The following is a 20,108-nucleotide window of genomic DNA, read 5'->3' as shown; positions in this document are numbered from 1 at the left end:
CCGTAGTGCCGTAACTGACGTTCCCTCACAATGCAGGTAATGTGCCTCATTCTGGACTCCATGAGCAACCGCTCATTCGACACAAAGTCAAACCAGTGGTACCCAAGGATTTTCCAGAGAGACACAGTACCAAAGGAGTCCAATCTTCATCTCAGGTCACTAGATAATGTCCATGTCTCGCAACCATATAGCAAGACAGGAAGCACCAGGACTCTAAAGACTTGGACCTTCGTCAAGGGAGAGGCTCAAGGTTTAAAAATTTTATGTTTATTATTAAAATAAAACTGAAAGTACAAAGTAAGTTGCATAAATAAACAGTTCACGACTACTCCAAACTTTAGCTGCCCCACTGGGCCAAGCTACCACAGGTCTTGGAAAATCAGTGGAGTGGCTTGCCTGCTTTCCTCCCTCTTTTAGATTTCCCAAACCTTCTAACTTTCTTTCTCTTTCTTTCTCATGAACCTGGCCTCCTATTTATACTAGAACTCCCCCAGGAACTCTGCCCCCCGGCACACTTCATTTTAATATGCAGCATGGTACCCTCGAGGCTACTTGGGTATCACAAGACAATCTTCTCACACCTGGATTTGGGGATTTTTGCCCTTCTTCTCTGCAGACCCTCTCAAGCTCTGTTGAGTGGGTTAAGTTCAGACAGTGGCTGGGCAACTTAAGGACATTCACAGAGGTGACCCTGAGTCACTCCTATGTTGTCTTTGCTTTGTGCTCAGGGTCACTTTCCATTGGAAAGTGAACTTTCAGCCCTGTCTGAGGTCAAGGGTGCTCTGGAGCAGGTTTTCATTTAGGATGTCAATGTACTTCACTCCATTCACCTTTCCATCATCCCTGTCTAGTCTCCCAGTCCCTGATGCTGAAAAATATTTCCAGAGCAGGATGCTGCCACCATCATGCTTTACCGCTTGAATGGTGTGGTGCAGGGTTTCCTCCAGATGTGACACTCAGAACTGAGGCCAAACAGTTCAATCTTGGTTCCATCTAACCAGATAATCTTGTTTCTTATAGTTTGAGAGTCCTTTAGGTGACATTTTACAAACACCAAGAAGACTTTCATGTGTAGTCTGGCCACTCTGACATAAAAAAAGATCAATAGAGTGTTCCAGTGATGGTGATCCTTCAGGAAGTTTCTCCCATCACCAGACAGGTTCTCCAGACCTCAACGAGCATGGCCATCTGGTTCTTGGTCATCTCTCTTACTGAGGCCCTTAGTTCTCCCCCAGTTGCTCAGTTTGGTCAGGCAGCCAGCTGTAGGAAGTGCTGTGGATGTTCCAGACCTCTTCCATTTATGAATTATGAAGCCCACCGTGCTCCAGAGAGCCTTCAAAGCTACAGAATCTGCTTTGTAAAATTCTCCTGATCTGTGCCATTGTAAAGGGTATGAATACTTGGGTCAGAATGATATTTCAACTTTGTAATTTTAATAATTTTGCAACAATTCTCAAAATCCTGTTTTTGCTTTGTCATTTTGGGGTGTTGATTGTGAATAATTTAAATGATTGTAGAGAAAAGCCAAGCAAAATGACACCTTTTATTGGCAAACTAAAAAGATTACAATATGCCAGCTTTCGAGGCAACTCAGGCCCCTTCTTCTGGCGAGATGTAAAAAGATGTAAATTACATGTTGTCTGAAGAAGGGCCTGAGTTGCTGCGAAAGCTGGCATATTGTAATCTTTTTAGTTTGCCAATAAAAGGTGTCATTTTGCTTGGCTTTTCTCTACATTCATAATGGCTAACACGGTACAACAACCTAGTACTAATGATTGTAGCATAAGGCTGCAACATAACAGCATGTATAAAAAGTGAAGAAGTCTGAATACTTTCTGAAGGCGCTGTAGCTTCTCCCTCATTTTAGTAGCGTACTGAAGGAATCTCTCCTTCTTTCTCACAGGGTGCCATATTTTTTCAGCCGTTCTGATGTCCTATGTGAAATCCCACAGACACGTAATAAAGTTACAGGGTTTAGCACACCCTAGTGGTGCCCTTTTCGCCATACTGGCATGTTCATATACAGTACATCTTTATTTCCTTCTCTGTAACTCTTGCAGGCTCGCTCTGTCTGTTCCTTGCTTCTGTCCTGGAGTGCACTGCTTTGATCCTGATAAATCCTGATAGTATATTTTCACTTTTTCTTATTACCAATGTAAGCTGTGTGAGCTCCTTGTGGTCAAGATGTTACTTCTTTCTCACCATATTATCCTGAGTAGATCAGTAAATCTGCCAGTGCTTAAGGAATTTGGAAAGAATTTTATAAGAATATGAGATTTGCAGGTGCCTTTACATGAAAGCATTACCTAAGCAAAGGATTCTTTTGTATTTTTTTTTTATCTCATTCAGTTTTACTTCAGCATTTTTTTATTCTTATACAGTGTCATGTTTTATGTGGATTTTATTAAAATGTGAAGAATTATTTGATGCTAATTTAATAACCAGTTAATGTTTTATTAATATTTTTTTAGTCAGTCAGTCAGTCAGTCATTTTCTAAGTGGCTTAGTCCTGAACAGGGTCACAGGGGGTGCTGGGGTCTATCCCAGCTAGCATAGGGTGCAAGGCAGGAACAAACCATGGAGAGGGTGGGAGTCCATCGCAGGAGTATTATTTTATCAATTGTTATTAATCCATTGTCAAACATTTGTAATTTAACTACTGTAGATCAAAGCCCATTACTCTACCTCACCTGCTCTCACTCGCTTATACATGGCCAGCTTTAGAGAGTCCAGGTCACCTAATCCATAAATCTCCAATGTACGAGTAACCCACTGGAAAAACCACATGCACTGTAGACACAGGGAGAACTTGCAAACTGCACACAGACAGTGAGAGTGCCAGAATATGAACCCATGAAGCCAGAGCTGTGAGGCAGCAGCACTAATACTGTTTCTAACTGGGAAATGTAATATGTTGACTCAACGCGCTGATTTCTTCCTACTTTCTTTTACAGGCTTTTTCCTCTACGGGAACAAGGATTAAACTTTTATGCCCAGGAGCTAACTCAAGATGAGATAAAGGTAAAGTTATTACTAGAAGAAATGGACAGTGTAGGCTGATTTTAGCCTCTGAAATGGATTTGCCAAAGCCTGAAGGGATGAACTTAGGCCTGACTGACCGTGGAAGAATTAAGCTAATAAATTTTCTTGCACTTCAGTTGGTAGCTTTGTGTAACTTAAGCAGTTTAAAATGCCTAATGACATGTACACAACTTTACATATATAAAAATTCTTTTGCTAATTATCATAGATCATCTTTTGCTTTACCAAGAAGGAACTACAGTACTTTGGGCATTTGGAGCTCTGCACACCTCTGCCATTATAACCTCACTGAAACATTGAAATGGACAACAAAATTGTATTCTCTCTGCTATACAGCTTATTCAAAAGGAAAAGGCTATTAATATTCTCGAGAAATGATATCCAAAAACGGACGTTTCGTAAATTCTATCAAGGCTGTTTATACTAGAAAACTGAAAGAAAAATGCAGGTATTATTATAGACATCTGCCATTTTGTTCACAGCCCTTTAAACCCAGAAACAGCATGGGATCTGAGAAAAACAGAAAACATCAATAATTTAAAAAATTTTAGCAGCTGTGGTGACTAAATAATTTATAGAGCAGGTAGTTTCTGCTGTAATCATCTTAGTCTCGGTTTTTATTCTGTTTGAAAATTGGTTTGTATCTGATATGATGTAGCATAAAAATGCTATTGTAAAGATAGAGCAGTACTAATACATTTGCACACGAAATATTTACAGCTAAACTTTGAGATCTGTGCTTATCAGGTTGGGAGAAGAGCTTCCTTCCTCCGGGCAGTGAATTTCTGACTGTTGGCAGAAGACTTAGCTTCAGGCACCCATGTGGCAGCCATGCCATGCTCCATGCCTGTCTCTGAAAATCTTTAAGTGAATTAAAGAGGAGCAAAACACGCGCCAATAGCATGCTTTGTGCAGATGGCGTTTTAGGTGTGTTTGCGTATAATACTGAGGTAGCCCCGTCTGTCTGTCTACATGGAACACCTTGGATCCCAGTGGACCACTTTTCTTGAAACTTGGCACACTTATTCATCAAAGGCATTTGTTAGGTTGGTTTAATTTTCATTTGAAATATCTCGACTGCAGCACGCTGTACACATGTTTGAAATTTCAAAATCTCCCATTTAAAAGCATTTTGCAAACTCATTTGACTAAAAAGAGAGCAACATTCTGTGCAGGTTCAACTATGACTTACTTTGCTATGTCAGTTTTACCTTTCATCCTGTTGAGTTCATTTTTTTCCTTTTATACTTTTGACACCCTCTCTTGACTGGAGACAGGTCGAGCACACTGGAGCAGAAACACCCCACTGCAGGACGTGGGATGGGGTGGGGTCGGATGTGGGTGGGGTTAGTTGGCTGAGAAAGGTATGACGTTAGATGTGTATTTGTTAATTCAGTGATATTCTTTATTTACTCAATACACTTATCAATGATCATGTTTATTTATTCGTCACTGTACAAGGTAAGTACCGTCTCCTTACTGTACTAGAATGCCTTGTTATATGCTAACATCTGCCTTCTGCCTCTGTCCAATCCCACGCTTGTCTCTTAGGCTGCATGGCATCTTGCATGAACCTCTGTCACAGAATTTCACTTCTCCTGCTTCTTGAAATCAATTTGACATGACGTTTATGTCTGTACAAGTAAAAAATGAAAAGCATCTTAACTTTGCCTTAAATTCAGAGATATGTGAAAAAAGATGGCTTAGCGACACTTCATGCTACAGTGACTGAGTGTGTACTCCAAAAACACCCTCACGGCTGCGTTATCTAAAGATCATAATGATTCAGTTTCTCTGACACTGTAATGTATTGTCAAAGCACCACAATGATGCATTATCTATCCTTCTGGGATGCAGCCAGCAATTGCAGCTTGAGACTTCAGCACTAACCTTTTATCATCTTCAGATACTTTGAAAAAATGTATGTTTAAGAAATTTAAACTCCAGTTAACCACAGGCCCGCCAGATCCACCAACAACTAACAACAGCACATGAATCGTTTTTGATCACTCGAGTTGGAATCTGTTGCCTATGAAAGCAATTTCAGCCACACGATTCTGTAAAACTGTGTTAAAAACATATTGTATGTATGCATTCTATTATCGTTATTGTTTTTGAATGTGACTTGCTGTTATAAAAATATATCATAAACAAAATTGTGATTATAAACTCTAATAAAGTGACTAGAAATTTTTCAAATGCTCCCCTTTTCAAGCCAGCTAATCAAGTCTGACTGTACCTGAATGTTCTGCGAGGTGTACATTGTTTTATTGTTTGAATTTGGTGCAGTTGAAGTGTGGTCAGGCAAAACAGAGAGGTGCTTATGTTTTACATTAGGAAGAGTGCTTTTAATTCTTCAACATAAATCTTTATGCAAAGTAAGTTGAAAATTATAATGGATACATCCATCCCTTTCTCAACCCACCCTAGGGTTATGAGTAGCTAGAGCCTAACAAAGCAGGACTGAGTGCAAAGGAGTAACCATTCCTGGAGGTACCCACAGCCCATTCACATCGCCATCTTAGGGTCACCTCCTGTCTTAACTTGAATATCTGCACCCTCTACACATGTTCTGGTCAGGATTTGACTCCATTCTTCTGAAGGTGTGAGGTGGCAGCACTAAGCACTGCAGCTCCCAACCACAATGCAACTGTTTCCATGTTTCTTTGCCTGGGACACAGGCAGGTTAAATAGCTTAATAAGAGTCACCTGGCTGGTCAGTGGTTGGGACTGAACAGGCAGCCTTTAGTTTTGCAGTTGCTGCTGTGTCTTATCTTCTGCCACGCTTTTTCTATGCAGGATGTTGAGGGGTCTTGAGCTGGACTTGGTAGGAGTCAACTTGCTTTTAACCGAGGGAGGACATCTTAATGATCAAGGGGAGGGTTTGTCAGCTTCACACGGAAAGATCTTCATCCCGGACTTAACTCAGAGATTAAAAGTTTGTAAAGTGTCAACCTAAAAACATGTCAGCGCCATCCAAGTGGAAAAAAATGATCACCTATTAAAAGGTGCATTTAATGTGGAAAAATTAAATGAGGTAGCTTCAATTTGCAGTGTTTATTTTGGCATTTAATGTGACATTTAAGCAAATCCATTGGTCTCAAGTTCATTATGCTCCTTTTCAGAATGATGTTTTAAGTCATTTCATAACTGCATTCTTATTAAATACAGCTTCAAAAATATAGACAGGCATAAAGGGAATTCTTTAGGATGGAGATGTGAGTTTTGTAGAGAACATTTAAAGGTATTCATTAAACACGGGATGGCATACGATGCAGTTGTCAGAAATGCTGCCTTAAAGCTACAGAGTGGCCATGGCATCAATCTAACCAAGCTAACCAAACATTAGCGACCCATGCTGCAGTCCAACTGCAGAAGCCTGCATTAGAATACAGGCCTGGGCATTCCCTGAGTGGAGTTTCATTATCTCTCCATTCCATAATTATACCTGCCAGGGTAATTGGCAATTCTGTGTTAGCCCTCTGTGAGTGAGGGTGGGCATGTCCTGCAGTGGACTGGCATCTCCTACTGGGTTTGCGCCTGCATTATGCCCAGTACTGCTTGGAAAGTCCTCAGCCATCACAACTCTAAAGTGGTTCCGTAGTGGATGGATTGAAGGATGTTTAACACGTAAAGGAGGTGAAAACGTGAAGAGGGAAAACTCCATAGATGCTAATAATTTAAATGTAATCTTTTTTAGCTGTTGATGAATTTACAAATAGAACAGATCTGAGAAATCCGATGTGCTGTAGGCTGTAAAGCATGTGTATTAAATACACTCTTAAAATGTGTCAGTAAAAACCATGCAAACCTTTTATTGATTACTCCTAGTTAAATCATTCCCATTCTAGCTTTTTTTTAGTGGGTAGGAGAAAGGTGTCGTCTGTTACATGCGGAGTCCTTATGCCGTTTGTTTTACTAGTCTATAGCACGTGCAATGGAGCAAAATTTTAAAAACAAATAAAATGTGTAAATATAATGTTAATCTTTTAATCTATTTTATGAGCTCAGATTGGCAACAGTAAGCAGCATAGAAACTCCTACCAGATGGAGCAGCCGTCCATGAAATAGCCGGCTTTATTAACAGTTGTCATGTCCTTTTTCTAAACCTTCAGTGTGGTAGTCAGGGTTCCAGGGAAGCAGGAGCTGAAGTTTATCTCCATGGAAATGGAAAATAATCACCCATGCAGTGCACTCAATAAGTGATAGATTCATTGTTTATTTTTATAAATATGGATATATTGTAATGTGTTTATAAAGTTAATTAAACAAGAACTTTCTTTTTGACAGTCTGTTTTTGTAGGGTTAGGATTAGGGTTATATGTTTTTAATATAATTTGATATTTGGACTGAGATAACCAACAACTATGAATTTAAAAGAAAATAAATATTTATATACTGTGGAGGCTGGCCCAGACACAGACACGTTCATGTCACCCACAAACAGGTTTATTTACAATATTTACAGTCACAAAGTGCACCACAAAACCCCCAAAGTCCAGCCACACAATGCCTTCCTTCCTTCAGGCTGCCTCCTAGCCTCCTTACATCTGGCTCAGTCCTCTCCGCTCCCGACTCTTGCCTCGAATGAAGGGAGGCGGCCCCTTTTATTATCACTCGGATGTGTTCCAGGTGGGTTCCGGCAATCACCCACCGACACGCCCCTGTGTGGCGTAAGTGCCGGCTGCATCCCCAGAAGCACTCCGGGTGTCCCTGCTCAGTGTGTGGCGGAAGTGCTGAGGTCCAGGGCTCCAAAGGCATGGGGGCGCCCAAAGGAACCAGGGTGGTCGTCCCCAGGTGGTCTGGGGAAGGCGCAAGCCCCCCTCCGGTCCTCCTGGGCGTCCCGGCCGGGTTGCCACCCCAGCCACCTCTGACAATACATTGTAGAAGATCAGCCCGGCTACAGACACACACAGACCAACAACGTTCAGAACACACATGTTTAGTTCTATAAATGTTCTGCACACAACACAGTGCTCCAATATGCCCACTCTCAGTCCTTTCTTCTGCAACCTCCACTCCTTACTCGCAAGCTCCGTCTACTTCCACCCGACTCCGACTTGCTTGCTGGAGTGAGGCAGCCTCTTTTATACCGCACCCAGAAGTGCTCCAGGTGTTCATTGATCAAGTTCCGGCAGTATTTCCGGGTGTGGCGGAAGTGCTGCAATGGAATCCGGTTCCTCTTCTGTTAGCCCATCTGGGTGTGGCGGAAGTGCTGTAGACCACGGCTCCGGAACTGTCCAGACACCCCCTGTTGGTGGCCAAGGGCCCGCGCAGGGTGGAGCTTCTAAGCACCAGTCCCATGGCCCCGATGTAAACCAGGGGGGCTGCCCTCTCATGTCCAGGGGGAGGTACTGGTGGTGATCTGTCTACTCCCCCGGTTCTCTCTTCAAAAGGGTGCCCCAGCCGGGCAAAGTTCACATTGTAAATTTTTGATTTACACATTTGTTTTTATTTTTTTTTTCTGCCTGGTAGGAGTTCCAGAACAACCGAGAAGCCAAAAGAAGATTTATAATAGCATACACTGTAATGCTGGATTTTTTTGGAATAAAGCTGCTTGATAAAAATGGAAGTGTTTCCAGAGCCTCAAACTGGTGTGAACGGTTTCAGCACTTAAATGAGTAAGTGTCAGAAATAAACAGAGCTAACCTGTTACAACCAAATACCTGGCATGGGCTTTCAAATATCTATAAGATACTCCTGTTTATGTTGTTGTCGTTCTGTTGGCCCCCTTATTCAGCAGTGAGCTTTGTAGCAAGTTCCATTTTTCATAGCACTGTTCACTGAGTATGTATTGAATATATCTACAGCTGTAATGTGTTAATGGCAAATTACAAGCCATACAGCATTTTCATATAGTACATAAAAATGTATATCAAACTCACAAGTAATCATAACTCCAATAACAACATAACTGATATATGATCAATTCACAGTGGAGGAGAGGCAACAAACAACATAACATGCTGCAGTTGATTAAAACTATTGATGGGCAAATCCTGCTAAGTTCACTTTACCTCACGTTTGTCAAAATCATACAAATGTTAGGGAATTTCAGCAAACACAGCAAAATGAATTGAAGCCAATAGAATCCACGGAGAAAGAGAAAGTAAACTGAACTGAGTGCATTATGATAATGCAGGGGTTTTTTAAGTGTCCCTGAGTGTTAGAGAAATATCTGCCAACTATGCTGGACCGATTATTGTGACCAAAAATGTAAATGTAAATGCTGTAAGACCGCAGTGCTAACCTCCCTGAGATAAAATCATACACGATACTCTGAGTCCTTTATCTTTCTCTATGTCTCCTGAGTCCCAATCACTATGACTAACTAACACTCACAAAGCCTATGATCCAAGGGATCAGTATTACATACTTGGGAGGGCTTCCTATGTGACTACCCAATCTGCACTACGTAGTTTGGAGCATAACATGCTTAATCCACCAGTGAAGACACAACGTACAATTAACTTATGCGGAACAAAGTAGTATTATCATTATATTCTCATTAGGGTTAGCTGTTGTACTCTTAAAATGAAAATACTGCAAGTTTTTTTTTTGTTGTTGTTTTGTTTAATGCATGCAGGGTGCAAATCCAGCTAGAGTACCTATAGGGTAGTGACAGCATGCATAAATGTTTACACCATAAATTATCCATGCATTTGCAAAAAGATCTGGCATTGATGTAACATGCGAGATAAAGTACGCTTACATTACACATACATGAAAGTTTTGTGTCTGCATGACGCAAATCAGGCAGGTAACGCATATCAAGTAGTGCCATCCCCATCCAAAATAGCTGCTGTGGTTCAAAGACATCACACTGGCCTATCAAAGCATTATGGTGCACTGTACTGCACCTCATCTAATACCTCACTTCATCTGACTCTTAATATGTAGAAAATTATCATGTCCTACAATCAATTAACACCACCACTATGCTGTCATTATTCTGAACACTGCTTCATTAAGAGGGCCGTTTAGCAGATTGTCCTACTGATCTTAGCACCACTTCGTAGAAGAGTGTATGTGCTTTCCCATCAGTTTATCTCCATTTTCTTGAGGGGTGTTTGTTACTCATTGACCTCATTCTAACTGTGAAAACTGATGTTGGTAGCTTCTGTAAGATGAGATCTCATGTGCTATCAGCTTTTAGTTACATTTAGTTAACCTTGAGATGCATTCAGTCCTTTTCCTTATGCTTAATAATTAATTCTGTGATGGCTTCATATCTATATATACTTATTAAAAAATGTAAAAGATAATTATATATTAACTAAAAATTCAACAAACAAAGTCACCAGCCAACCCAGCAAATTTGCTACACAAAACGCTTTGGCAAATTTTGCCGATCAACACTAGTTAGAAGATACAAAGTCACAATCAAAGTCAGATTTCTCTGATGACATAATTCAACCAACCAGAATCCTTCTCTGGGCATGGAGTCTGACATCTAGCCTGTAGTATGGGCCTAGAACTTTAAAGAGGTATCTATCTATCTATCTATCTATCTATCTATCTATCTATCTATCTATCATACAGTGCCTTATCTATCTATCTATCTATCTATCTATCTATCTATCTATCTATCTATCTATCATTTATAGAGCTCCATTTCTCTTTCCATCTGACACTTAATAGATCACAATAAAATAACTTTATTACATTTTTATTAGTTAAATTACTTTCTTGGAGTTACACAGGGAGTCAGCAGGGGGTATTAAAGCAGCAGTCTCATCTCTTGCAGTTGAAACCTTTGGGTGTTAAGTCACTCTTCCCACTTGTAAATTGAACTGATATCCTGTAATTTAGCTTGGATTGTGTTAAGGAACCTTCCAGAGGATATCAGGGTGGAGTGTAAATGGCTTTTTATGAATACAGGAGCTTTCAGCCAGGGGGTAAGTTGGGTCAAGTGCTCACTCGCAGAGAGGGAATGCAAAAAGTTTAAAATACAGTGAAGAATTTATGGCAAGCAGACAGTGTTTTCTCTAAGAGTTAGCCTAGCAATTCTGATTAGCTAATTCTTATAAAATAGTGTTTAAACATATTTCTAAGTGTTACTAATAATTGTTTTGTATCACAAAATACATATATTTTTATTGCCCTTGTGTATACTTGGAGGTCCTAACAAATCTTCCATCACCTCTTACTTTGACAGGTCTCAGCACAACTATTTACGAATCACCCGCATTTTAAAAAGCTTGGGGGAGCTGGGGTTTGAGAGTTTCAAAGCCCCTCTTGTAAAGTTTCTTCTGAAGGAAGCTCTTATAGAAGAGACAGTTCCCAATATGAAGCAAAGTGCCCTGGAGTATTTTGTGTACACCATCCGAGAACGAAAAGAGCGGAGAAGCTTGCTGAGGTTTGCACAGCTACACTATCGACCATCTGAACATTTCATTTGGGGACCCCCCAAAAAAAGGAAAGCTGGAGCCAAAATGAATTGCCCTGTGGATAAAATGTCAGTGAAATCAAAGCCAGAAAAGGATTCTTCTTCAAAAAACACACCAACTGCTCCCAGCAATGAGGAGCAAACAGGAGATGAAACAAAGAAGAGTGATGAAAGTTGGACAGATGACCAGGTCTATACAGGTGATGAGCAGAATGGCAGATCTGAAGAGAAACAGGACTCTGAGGAGAAGAGTTATTCCAATGAAACACAAACATCTACTGAAAATAAAGCAATATAAGGTGACAGCAGCAAGATAAAACCTGTCAATGGGGGAAAAGACGAAAAAGATGCACTGCACTGATCAAGCCCCAGTATGTCTTTGGTGGTGTCAAGACCATTAAATAAAGTGACTGCAGCAATACATTATGCTTTTTTAAAAAGGCTTACTTAATGTCTAATTTTGAGACCTGTTTAATGTGTAAATGGTGGTGTGCAGTATTTTCCTGGTTTTAGACTGTACAGTTATCCGTGACGGTAGCTCTTGAAGTGTACATTTGGGTTCAGAAATCCATTTTTTCTCTTTGCGTAGGACAAAAGGCCTCTGGTGGCTTTAATCTTTTACTCTTTTTTACTTCTTAATCACTGACTATTTGCCTTAAGTAAAATGAGGATCTGTTTGATTAGCACTTACAGTTACTGTAGCTCAAAACCCCTAGACTAGTAAGTACAGTAGACAAAGAATGGATGGAAGTGGCTATCACCACATCTCATGCTGTGTTGATTTGTTTGTTAAAGAACTGAGCAAACGAAACATGTAGAGTCAACTATTATTCATGTATTCAAGAGCATGCATTACAATCCCAAGACACAGGCCTTCTTAAAATTCCAAGGATAATTAAGGCTGCCTTTAGAGATAGAGCCTTCATATCTGAGGGATGTCTAAACATGCATTAGTGTAGCATTGCAGCTCCATATTTCAGCTGTCGGACCAGCTGTCCATGCTGCAAAAGATATGTTAGTTAAAGTGTAAAGTACAATTGAGGCAATCATCTTCTCCGCCTTTTATTATTCCTTTCCCATTCTCTGTTTGCTCCTGGTGCTTTGCTGTGGTGCTTGGTGCCATGACTCCTTTGACCAAAGTACTCCTCCAGGCTATGCAGCTTAATGTCATTGTAGTTTGTGGAACTTTTAGCACTAATAGTGGCAAAGATACAGTATCATCAGACCACTGTACGATAATATCATAGTTATGGAAACTGACATGTGTCTTACCATACTTTAGGATGCCCAGGAACAGGAAAGCAGCCGAGTGAATTAGTTCAGTCAAATCTTGAGTTTGATGATTCAAGAAAACACTGAATCCACAAAGTTTATATTTCCCTCAAACTCTAATGTTTGGAACGTCTCTATTGCAATCACATGCCCTTATTTCTTGTTAGCTTAATTTCAGTTATACTCCTAAATTTAGCTCAACTAATGTTGATCGATGTTTCATGGGGATTAGTTGTGACAAAGTATATGGATCATTTTAATACTTTAACACTGTACATTCAATATGCTTCCATACATGATGCATGGTTTTTGTCATTTTCTGTTGTCGTTTTAAGTTTGCAAATCTGTGTGATGACCCTGACTTCGTCATCAGAGAAGATCACTGCATAAGAATAAACTGAGACTAAAGCAATTAAGTCAATGGAAGCGACATTTGTGTGAATTTGTTGAGCTCAGCCTGATATGTTATAAAGTCAGCTGAATTTTCAATACACAAGTGTAATTTTTAAGCAGTCAGGCCCTTTTCTAGTCAAAGCCATAAATCAATGTTTTTTTTCTCTGGATATTCTACTTTACAATGGGGTTTTTGTCAGAGTACTCCTGTTTACCACCCATATCAGAGGCATGTGGACGAAATCTGGCGCCTTTGTGAGTGATGATGTGTATATAAATGGACCCTATGATGGACTGACACCCCATCCAGGGCTGATCCCTGCTTTGTTCCTAATGCTGTTTAAATAAGATGGTGGTCCCCTGCAAGCTGAAATTGGATTGAATGGGTTTGGGGATGTAATTTAGGTTCTTGACACTGATTATGTCAAAGTGTCGTCTTCCTCCATGATCACTCTTGTTTTTGTGGATGGTCTACTCTATGCACATATACAGCTGTGTCCTATTATTTACATTTCTTAATGCTTCATTTAGCTGGACTCCATGGGATATTCAGTGACTTGGATATTTTCTTGTCCCCATCACCTGACTTTTCTTTTTCAGTACCCTTTTCGGGGAGTTGCTGGAGGGTTCTTTTGTCTTCATAGTACAGGTTGGACCTTCCAGATAAGGTGCATTTACAGTCATATGAAAAAGTTTGGGGATCCCTCTCAGCCTGCATAATAATTTACTTTCAACAAAAAAGATAACAGTACTATGTCTTTCATTTCCTAGGAACGTCCGAGTACTGGAGGGTGTTTTCCGAACAAAGATTTTTAGTGAAGCAGTATTTAGTTGTATGAAATTAAATCAAATGTGAAAAACTGGCTGTGCAAAACTGTGGGTCCCCTTGTAATTTTGCTGATTTGAATGAATGTCACTGCTCAATGCTGATTACTTGGTTGGATAAACTCGTTAAGCCTTGAACTTCATAGACAGGTGTGTCCAATCATGAGTGCTAAAAGGTATTTAAGGTGGTCAGTTGCAAGTTGTGCTTCCCTTTGACTCTCCTCTGAAGAGTGACAGACAGCATGGGATCCTCAAAGCAACTCTCAAAAGATCTGAAAACAAAGATTGTTGAGTCTCCTGGTTTAGGGGAAGGCTGCAAAAAGCTATCTCAGAGGTTTAAACTGTCAGTTTCAACTGTAAGGAATGGAATCAGGAAATGGAAGGCCACAGGCACAGTTGGTGTTAAACCCAGCAAGTCTGGCAGGCCAAGAAAAGTACAGGAGCGGCATATGCGCAGGGTTGTGAGAATGGTTACAGACAACCCATAGATCACCTCCAAAGACCTGCAAGAACATCTCGCTGCAGATGGTGTATCTGTACATCGTTCTACAATTCAGCGCAATTTGCACAAAGAACATCAGTATGGCAGGGTGGTGAGAAAGAAGCCCTTTCTGCACTCACGCCACAAACAGAGTCGCTTGTTGTATGCAAATGCTCATTTAGCCGAGCCAGATTCATTTTGGAACAAAGTGCTTTGGACTAATGAGACAAAAATTAGTTTATTTAATTAGTTTATTTAATAATTAGTTATTTGGTCATAACAAAAAGCGCTTTGCGTGGAAGCATGGAAGAAGAACACTGCATTCCAGGAAAAACACCTGCTGCCAACTGTCAGATTTGGTGGAGGTTCCATCATGCAGTGGGGCTAGTTCAGGGACTGGGGCCCTTGTTAAAGTCGAGGGTCGGATGAATTCAACCCATTATCAACAAATTCTTCAGGATAATGTTCAAGCATCAGTCACAAAGTTGAAGTTACGCAGGGGTTGGATATTCCAACAAGACAATGACCCAAAACACAGTTCAATATCTACAAAGGCATTCATGCAGAGGGAGAAGTCCAATGTTCTGGAATGGCCGTCACAGTCCCCTGACTTGAATATCATCGAAAAATCTATGGGATGATTTGAAGCAAACTGTCCATGCTCGGCAGCCATCAAATTTAACTGAACTGGAGAGATTTTGTATGGAAGAATGGTCAGAAATACCTCCATCCAGAATCTCATCAAAGGCCATAGGAGGCGTCTAGAGGCTGCTAGATTTGCAACAGGAGGCTCAACTAAGTGTTGATGTCATATTTCTGTTGGGGTGCCCAGATTTATGCACCGGTCTAATGTTGTTATGATGCATATTTCATATTTTCTATTAATCCAATAAACTTAAAGTCACTGCTGAAATCCTACAGTTTCCATGATTCATGTCAAAAATCCAAAGAATTAAGAGGGACTCCCAAACTTTTTCATAGGACTGTATACTGCAGTCAGCTGAAACCCCAGACAGGAGGCCTCCATTGAACTAATTAGGAGCACCAGTGAAGATTTAGGGGTGTCTTATTAAAAGGGCTGAACTCTAATGTGATCAATCATTTTGTGTTTAATACTTAACATCTTTTGTCAGACCGTTCAGGCTTATTTTCACATGCATTCCTGATCCTTGTGCTGCAAAGACAGCTCTCTGAAACAACAAGGACAGCATAGACAGGTGACATTATTTTGGTATCAGTAGTGCAACATATATATACAGTAGATATGTTAACAAAGAGAATTACATTTTTCTTGCCTGTAAGGCTTATCATTTTTTTTATTGGCACTGCAGTAATGATCTCTCACGTTGATATTTCTCCTAAAGCCCCTTTTATGTCGGTAACATTTATCTACTTTTGCCTGCCTCTCCAAGTCAAATGAAATCCACCCCTCCTGTAATATTAGTCACTTTTCACCTGTAGGCACCCACTGATGACACCAATCTTCTCTGTCAGATTCTCCGGGTGTGAAAAAAAAAATTGTTTTAACATTGAAAATTTGAGCTGAACCTGGCCACACTCTCAGAATCGGAATTATGCTGGAAGTGAGATGCGCACGCCAATATGCATTCTGTCACGAAGGATTCAGTTCCATGAGGCTTTTTTTTGTAGATTACAAAGCAGGGAAGTAATAAAATTTGTGCCAAAAAAATGTGAGTGGCTTGGGTGAAATTGACAGGGCAAATGTAGCCTTAAAAGTGGTGACTTGGGCAAGAGACAAGTATCTTCAACTACACCTGGTGGTCCGTGCAGTCATTTGATTTAAAAAATAAAAAGCGTGTTTACTTTTGCAGGAATGTGATACTACTCAAGCACATAAGCTTTAGAGTGAAGACGTTGAATCGTGAATACTCTTTAACATGTGTAATTTTATCACGAAAGGCCCTATATAAGACCTATAGGCTCTTTTGGAATTGATGGGCACCTTTGTGTTAACATGCACACCCCACAATTCCCACTCCGGGAACCTCCGCATAATTCTGGGACTGTGGCTTTCAGTCCTTTACCATCCCTTTGGCTTTGCCCAGTGTTTCACCTTTGTGAGCGCTCCCTTGAGTCCTTGCAGGGCCTGGATTAGGCAGGAAAGCGACTGCTAACCCCTCGGTGATAACTGACGTCAGTAAACAATCAGTAGTCACTTAACAAGTATTTGCTTTTGCTTTTGTGTAACTCCCATCAGCCCTCAAATTATTTTTCATATATTTAGTATGGCCACTAGGGGTGGCACAGTGGTGCAGTGGTTGCGCTGCTGCCTCGTAGTTAGGAGACCAGGGTTTGCTTCCCAGGTCCTCCCTGGGTGGAGTTTGCATGTTCTCCCCGTGTCTGCATGGGTTTCTTTTGGGTGCTCCAGTTTCCTCCCACAGTCCAAAGACATGCAGGTTAGGTGGATTGACGATCCTAAATTGTCCCGTGTGTGTGCCCTGCCTGGGGTTTTTTCTTCCCTTGTGCCCTGTGTTAGCTGAGATTGGCTCCAGCAGACCCCCATGACCCTGTGTTAGGATATAGCGGGTTGGATGATGGATGGATGAGTGGATAGTATGGCCACCGATTAAACATACTGTCTGGTTGTCTAGCCATGTTAAAGGTTCAAGTTTGGTATTTTTCAATTCAAAGTTGTTTCTTCGCAAACATGGGATATACTGTATTTATTTTCCATGCGAAATTGTGTTCCAGAGTTCAACATTTTCTGTAAATTTTGAAAAACATCTGTCTGCATTGACGTTTTACAGTGTAGAGAATGGGGCATGAATCACCCTTAAGCCTAAAGCTTACCAAATACGTTTTGAGTTTCAATAAAAGAAAACCTGCCTTCCGTGTTTCCGACGTATGTTTGTAACAACAAAAGAAATCTAAAAATAATCATTTTAACGCATATTCCTGGTGCTGTTTTTGTCAAGGTTGTATGAGTTTGCCAATAAACGTGGAATGTGGTAAGGTACAGGAATGACAGGTCGCACAAAGGTAACAAAATAGTCCAACAAAAGGGAACAAAACTAATCACGTGGCCATGAACAGTTTGCTGTGATTGGTCCGATTTGCAGGAAACCACACCCTGGCAGGGGAGAACGATTAGAAGAAGAAGATAAGGACTGAGATAGAATCTCATAATATTGATTTTGGTTTGTGAAAAAATTACATTTATACGCTATTTTATAATGTGTATGTAATGGAGAGGTACAGATCAAAGCTCAACAAGTGTATTGGCTTGAAAATGGGCATATTTGGTAAGTTTTAAGGCTTTTGTTTTCCAGTTATACACGAAATATATATATACTCCAATGTCAAATGACAGTTTGGACAAGATGTTTTTTAAATTTCTAGAAATTGCTGGACTTTGGAACACAATTTCACGAAACAATAATTCATATACACCATGTTTGTGAAGAAATAACTTCAACTTCAAAAATACCGAATACAGGAAGTCCTCAGGATACGCACATCCGACCTACGACTTTTGAATGACGACACAGCTGCGACGCGTGCGCCTCAGTTACTGCCGCTCCGTCATCTTCGGCCTGTGGATGCTGCAAGAGATGGCTGGAAGGGGTTGATTTCACTGCTCACGCAGTGTAGCGTCCCTCGGGCGGCTCCTGGCAGCAAGCGGTGACGCATGATCCATAGTCACCGGGGCCACAGCTATCGCTCGTGTGCAAGACGATGGTTCACTGCCCGCCCACCACGCCGCTGCAGCTAATGCTCCTGACTGGACGCAGGCTGAATGGAGCGGAGGGGGGCATTTCACTGCCCACCCAGCACGCACAGCTGGTGATGCATTGTAGTGTGCCTCTGATGGCTGCCTGTTGAATTGGGGTTGGGCAATTCACTACCCGCCTTTGGCCGCACTGTGTTCGTTCTCGGTGGGCGGGACGCTGCAGGCAGTGTACTATACTGGAGGTGACTGTGTGGTGGGCTGGTGGTGAACCCCCCCTTGCCGCCCCCATTCATTCTCAATAGCAAGCCTGCTTGTACTGTACTGTTACGCACATAGCAGGAAGTTATCTGACGTCAGTACATCAGACGTATTGATGACGGGTGCCTTCCTGCTGTGATAGCGTGGACAGTGCTGTGCAGAAGAGCTCATCTTAACCTTCTGTCTTCACCCATCAAGAATGTCTCTGAAACACGAATCTGATGCAAGTGCTGGTGATACACTAAAGAAGAGAAAGACCATCAACATTGAGAATAAAGTAGAAATAATAAAAAGGTCAGAGAGAGGTGAAACTCCATCATTCATTGGCAGAGCACTTGGTTACAGTCGGTCAGCAATAGCATTTATTAAAATAATGTACCTGTTCCAACTTACATACAAATTCAACTTAAGTACAAACCTGCAGTCCCTATCTCGTACCTAACCCGGGGACTGCCTGTATATCCTTTAAAGTGTTGCTCAAAATACACATAAAATATACTGTTAGCCTTTCCTTATGAGATCTGCATTCTTATGTATTCACTTAAAAGCTGCATCTCATCTAAATAATCCTGTATTCCAAAATTAGCACTCCACCTAAATTAAAATATTCCAAATCTTACTTCCTCAGTATTGTTTTCATTCATAAAAATAATTCTTATATTTATATAGCACTTTTCTCACTACTCAAAGCACTCGCTACAACATGGCTGGTTCTGCCTCTTCCTGTGCTTCTATTAAATATGGCAGATGGACACACACTCACAATCCATGAGAAATCTTCATTAAATACTGCAGGTCTGAAAATGTCATTTAAAAAGAGACAATGGCACTGATTTACTTTAAAGCATCATCGTTTTTTTTATTTCTGTCATACAATCAAAAAGAAAATTGCAGTGTACATGTTTGCAGCTGTAAAAGCCGGTGCAGCCGCTTGGTCCATTGATGGAACTTTCGGAAAGCGGAGCTGAAAGATTTCGGCATCCATGTGTGCGGACACCATAACAAGTCGGGCTGCTCAAAGCAGACATTTTTTGGTAAGAAACCTGGGATCTTTTTTTGTTGTAATTTGTACCCATGTCTCATTTTTCATGTTAACATATTTTGCTTCTAGAAGGCTTTGAAATTACAGTCATTTCTAAAGTGGCTTTGTTAATGCTTTGGGGCAGCGGCGCCTTTCCAAGACTTTAAAAAACAAGCAATTGCCTATTTCTTAATTTATTACTCATAACTTAGGGCGCCTTTTTTCTGTTATTGTCCATATCATGTACATGTGCTAGTGAATATAGCGAGTTTCTTGATTTGTAATTCTGTGAACCTATGGCTGCATATGGCCAATATTGTCTTAACGCAATAATTTATTTTATTGGCATTTCTAGTAAAATATTTTGAAGCACAGTCAGTATTGTGTCATTTTCTGGGTCATCTTCCCATCATCATCACTTTTTTTTTCCAGTAACGTCATATCAGACTGGACATACTGGACCACCCTGTTCTTGACAGCCTTTTCCAGCACCTCCTGACGAATTTCTGAGTACCTTTGGGCCTTCTCCCAGTGGGTGCTGACTGGTACACCACTGCAGGGGGAGTCATGGGGACAATCTGCCTAACTAATGCCCACACTACCTCAGTTCGGCTCTGCTGCCCTCCAGCGTTGCTGAGCTCCTCGATCTGTCATACGTAGAGAGCGAACCAGCAGCAGCTCGTGACCACAGGGAAGATGGGTATGTACCTTTTAAATCAAACTACCAGTTCACAAC

The 20,108-nt window shown here is 40.9% G+C and overlaps 1 protein-coding gene across 1 annotated transcript in view; it reads left to right on the top strand.

Moving 5' to 3' along the window:
- ogfrl1 (opioid growth factor receptor-like 1) overlaps positions 1-13,119 on the top strand; it is a 123,752-nt gene extending 110,633 nt beyond the window's left edge. The window contains exons 5-7 of the mRNA XM_039738168.1: positions 2,955-3,021; positions 8,518-8,663; positions 11,201-13,119. Of these exons, the coding sequence (XP_039594102.1) occupies positions 2,955-3,021; positions 8,518-8,663; positions 11,201-11,729 (742 nt within the window). The 3' untranslated portion in view covers positions 11,730-13,119. The remainder of the gene's footprint in view (positions 1-2,954; positions 3,022-8,517; positions 8,664-11,200) is intronic.
- The last annotated feature ends 6,989 nt before the right edge of the window (positions 13,120-20,108 follow it).

This window comes from Polypterus senegalus, chromosome 16, assembly GCF_016835505.1.
Source record: "Polypterus senegalus isolate Bchr_013 chromosome 16, ASM1683550v1, whole genome shotgun sequence".
NCBI lineage: Eukaryota > Metazoa > Chordata > Cladistia > Polypteriformes > Polypteridae > Polypterus > Polypterus senegalus.
This window is presented reverse-complemented; position numbering and strand designations above follow the sequence as displayed.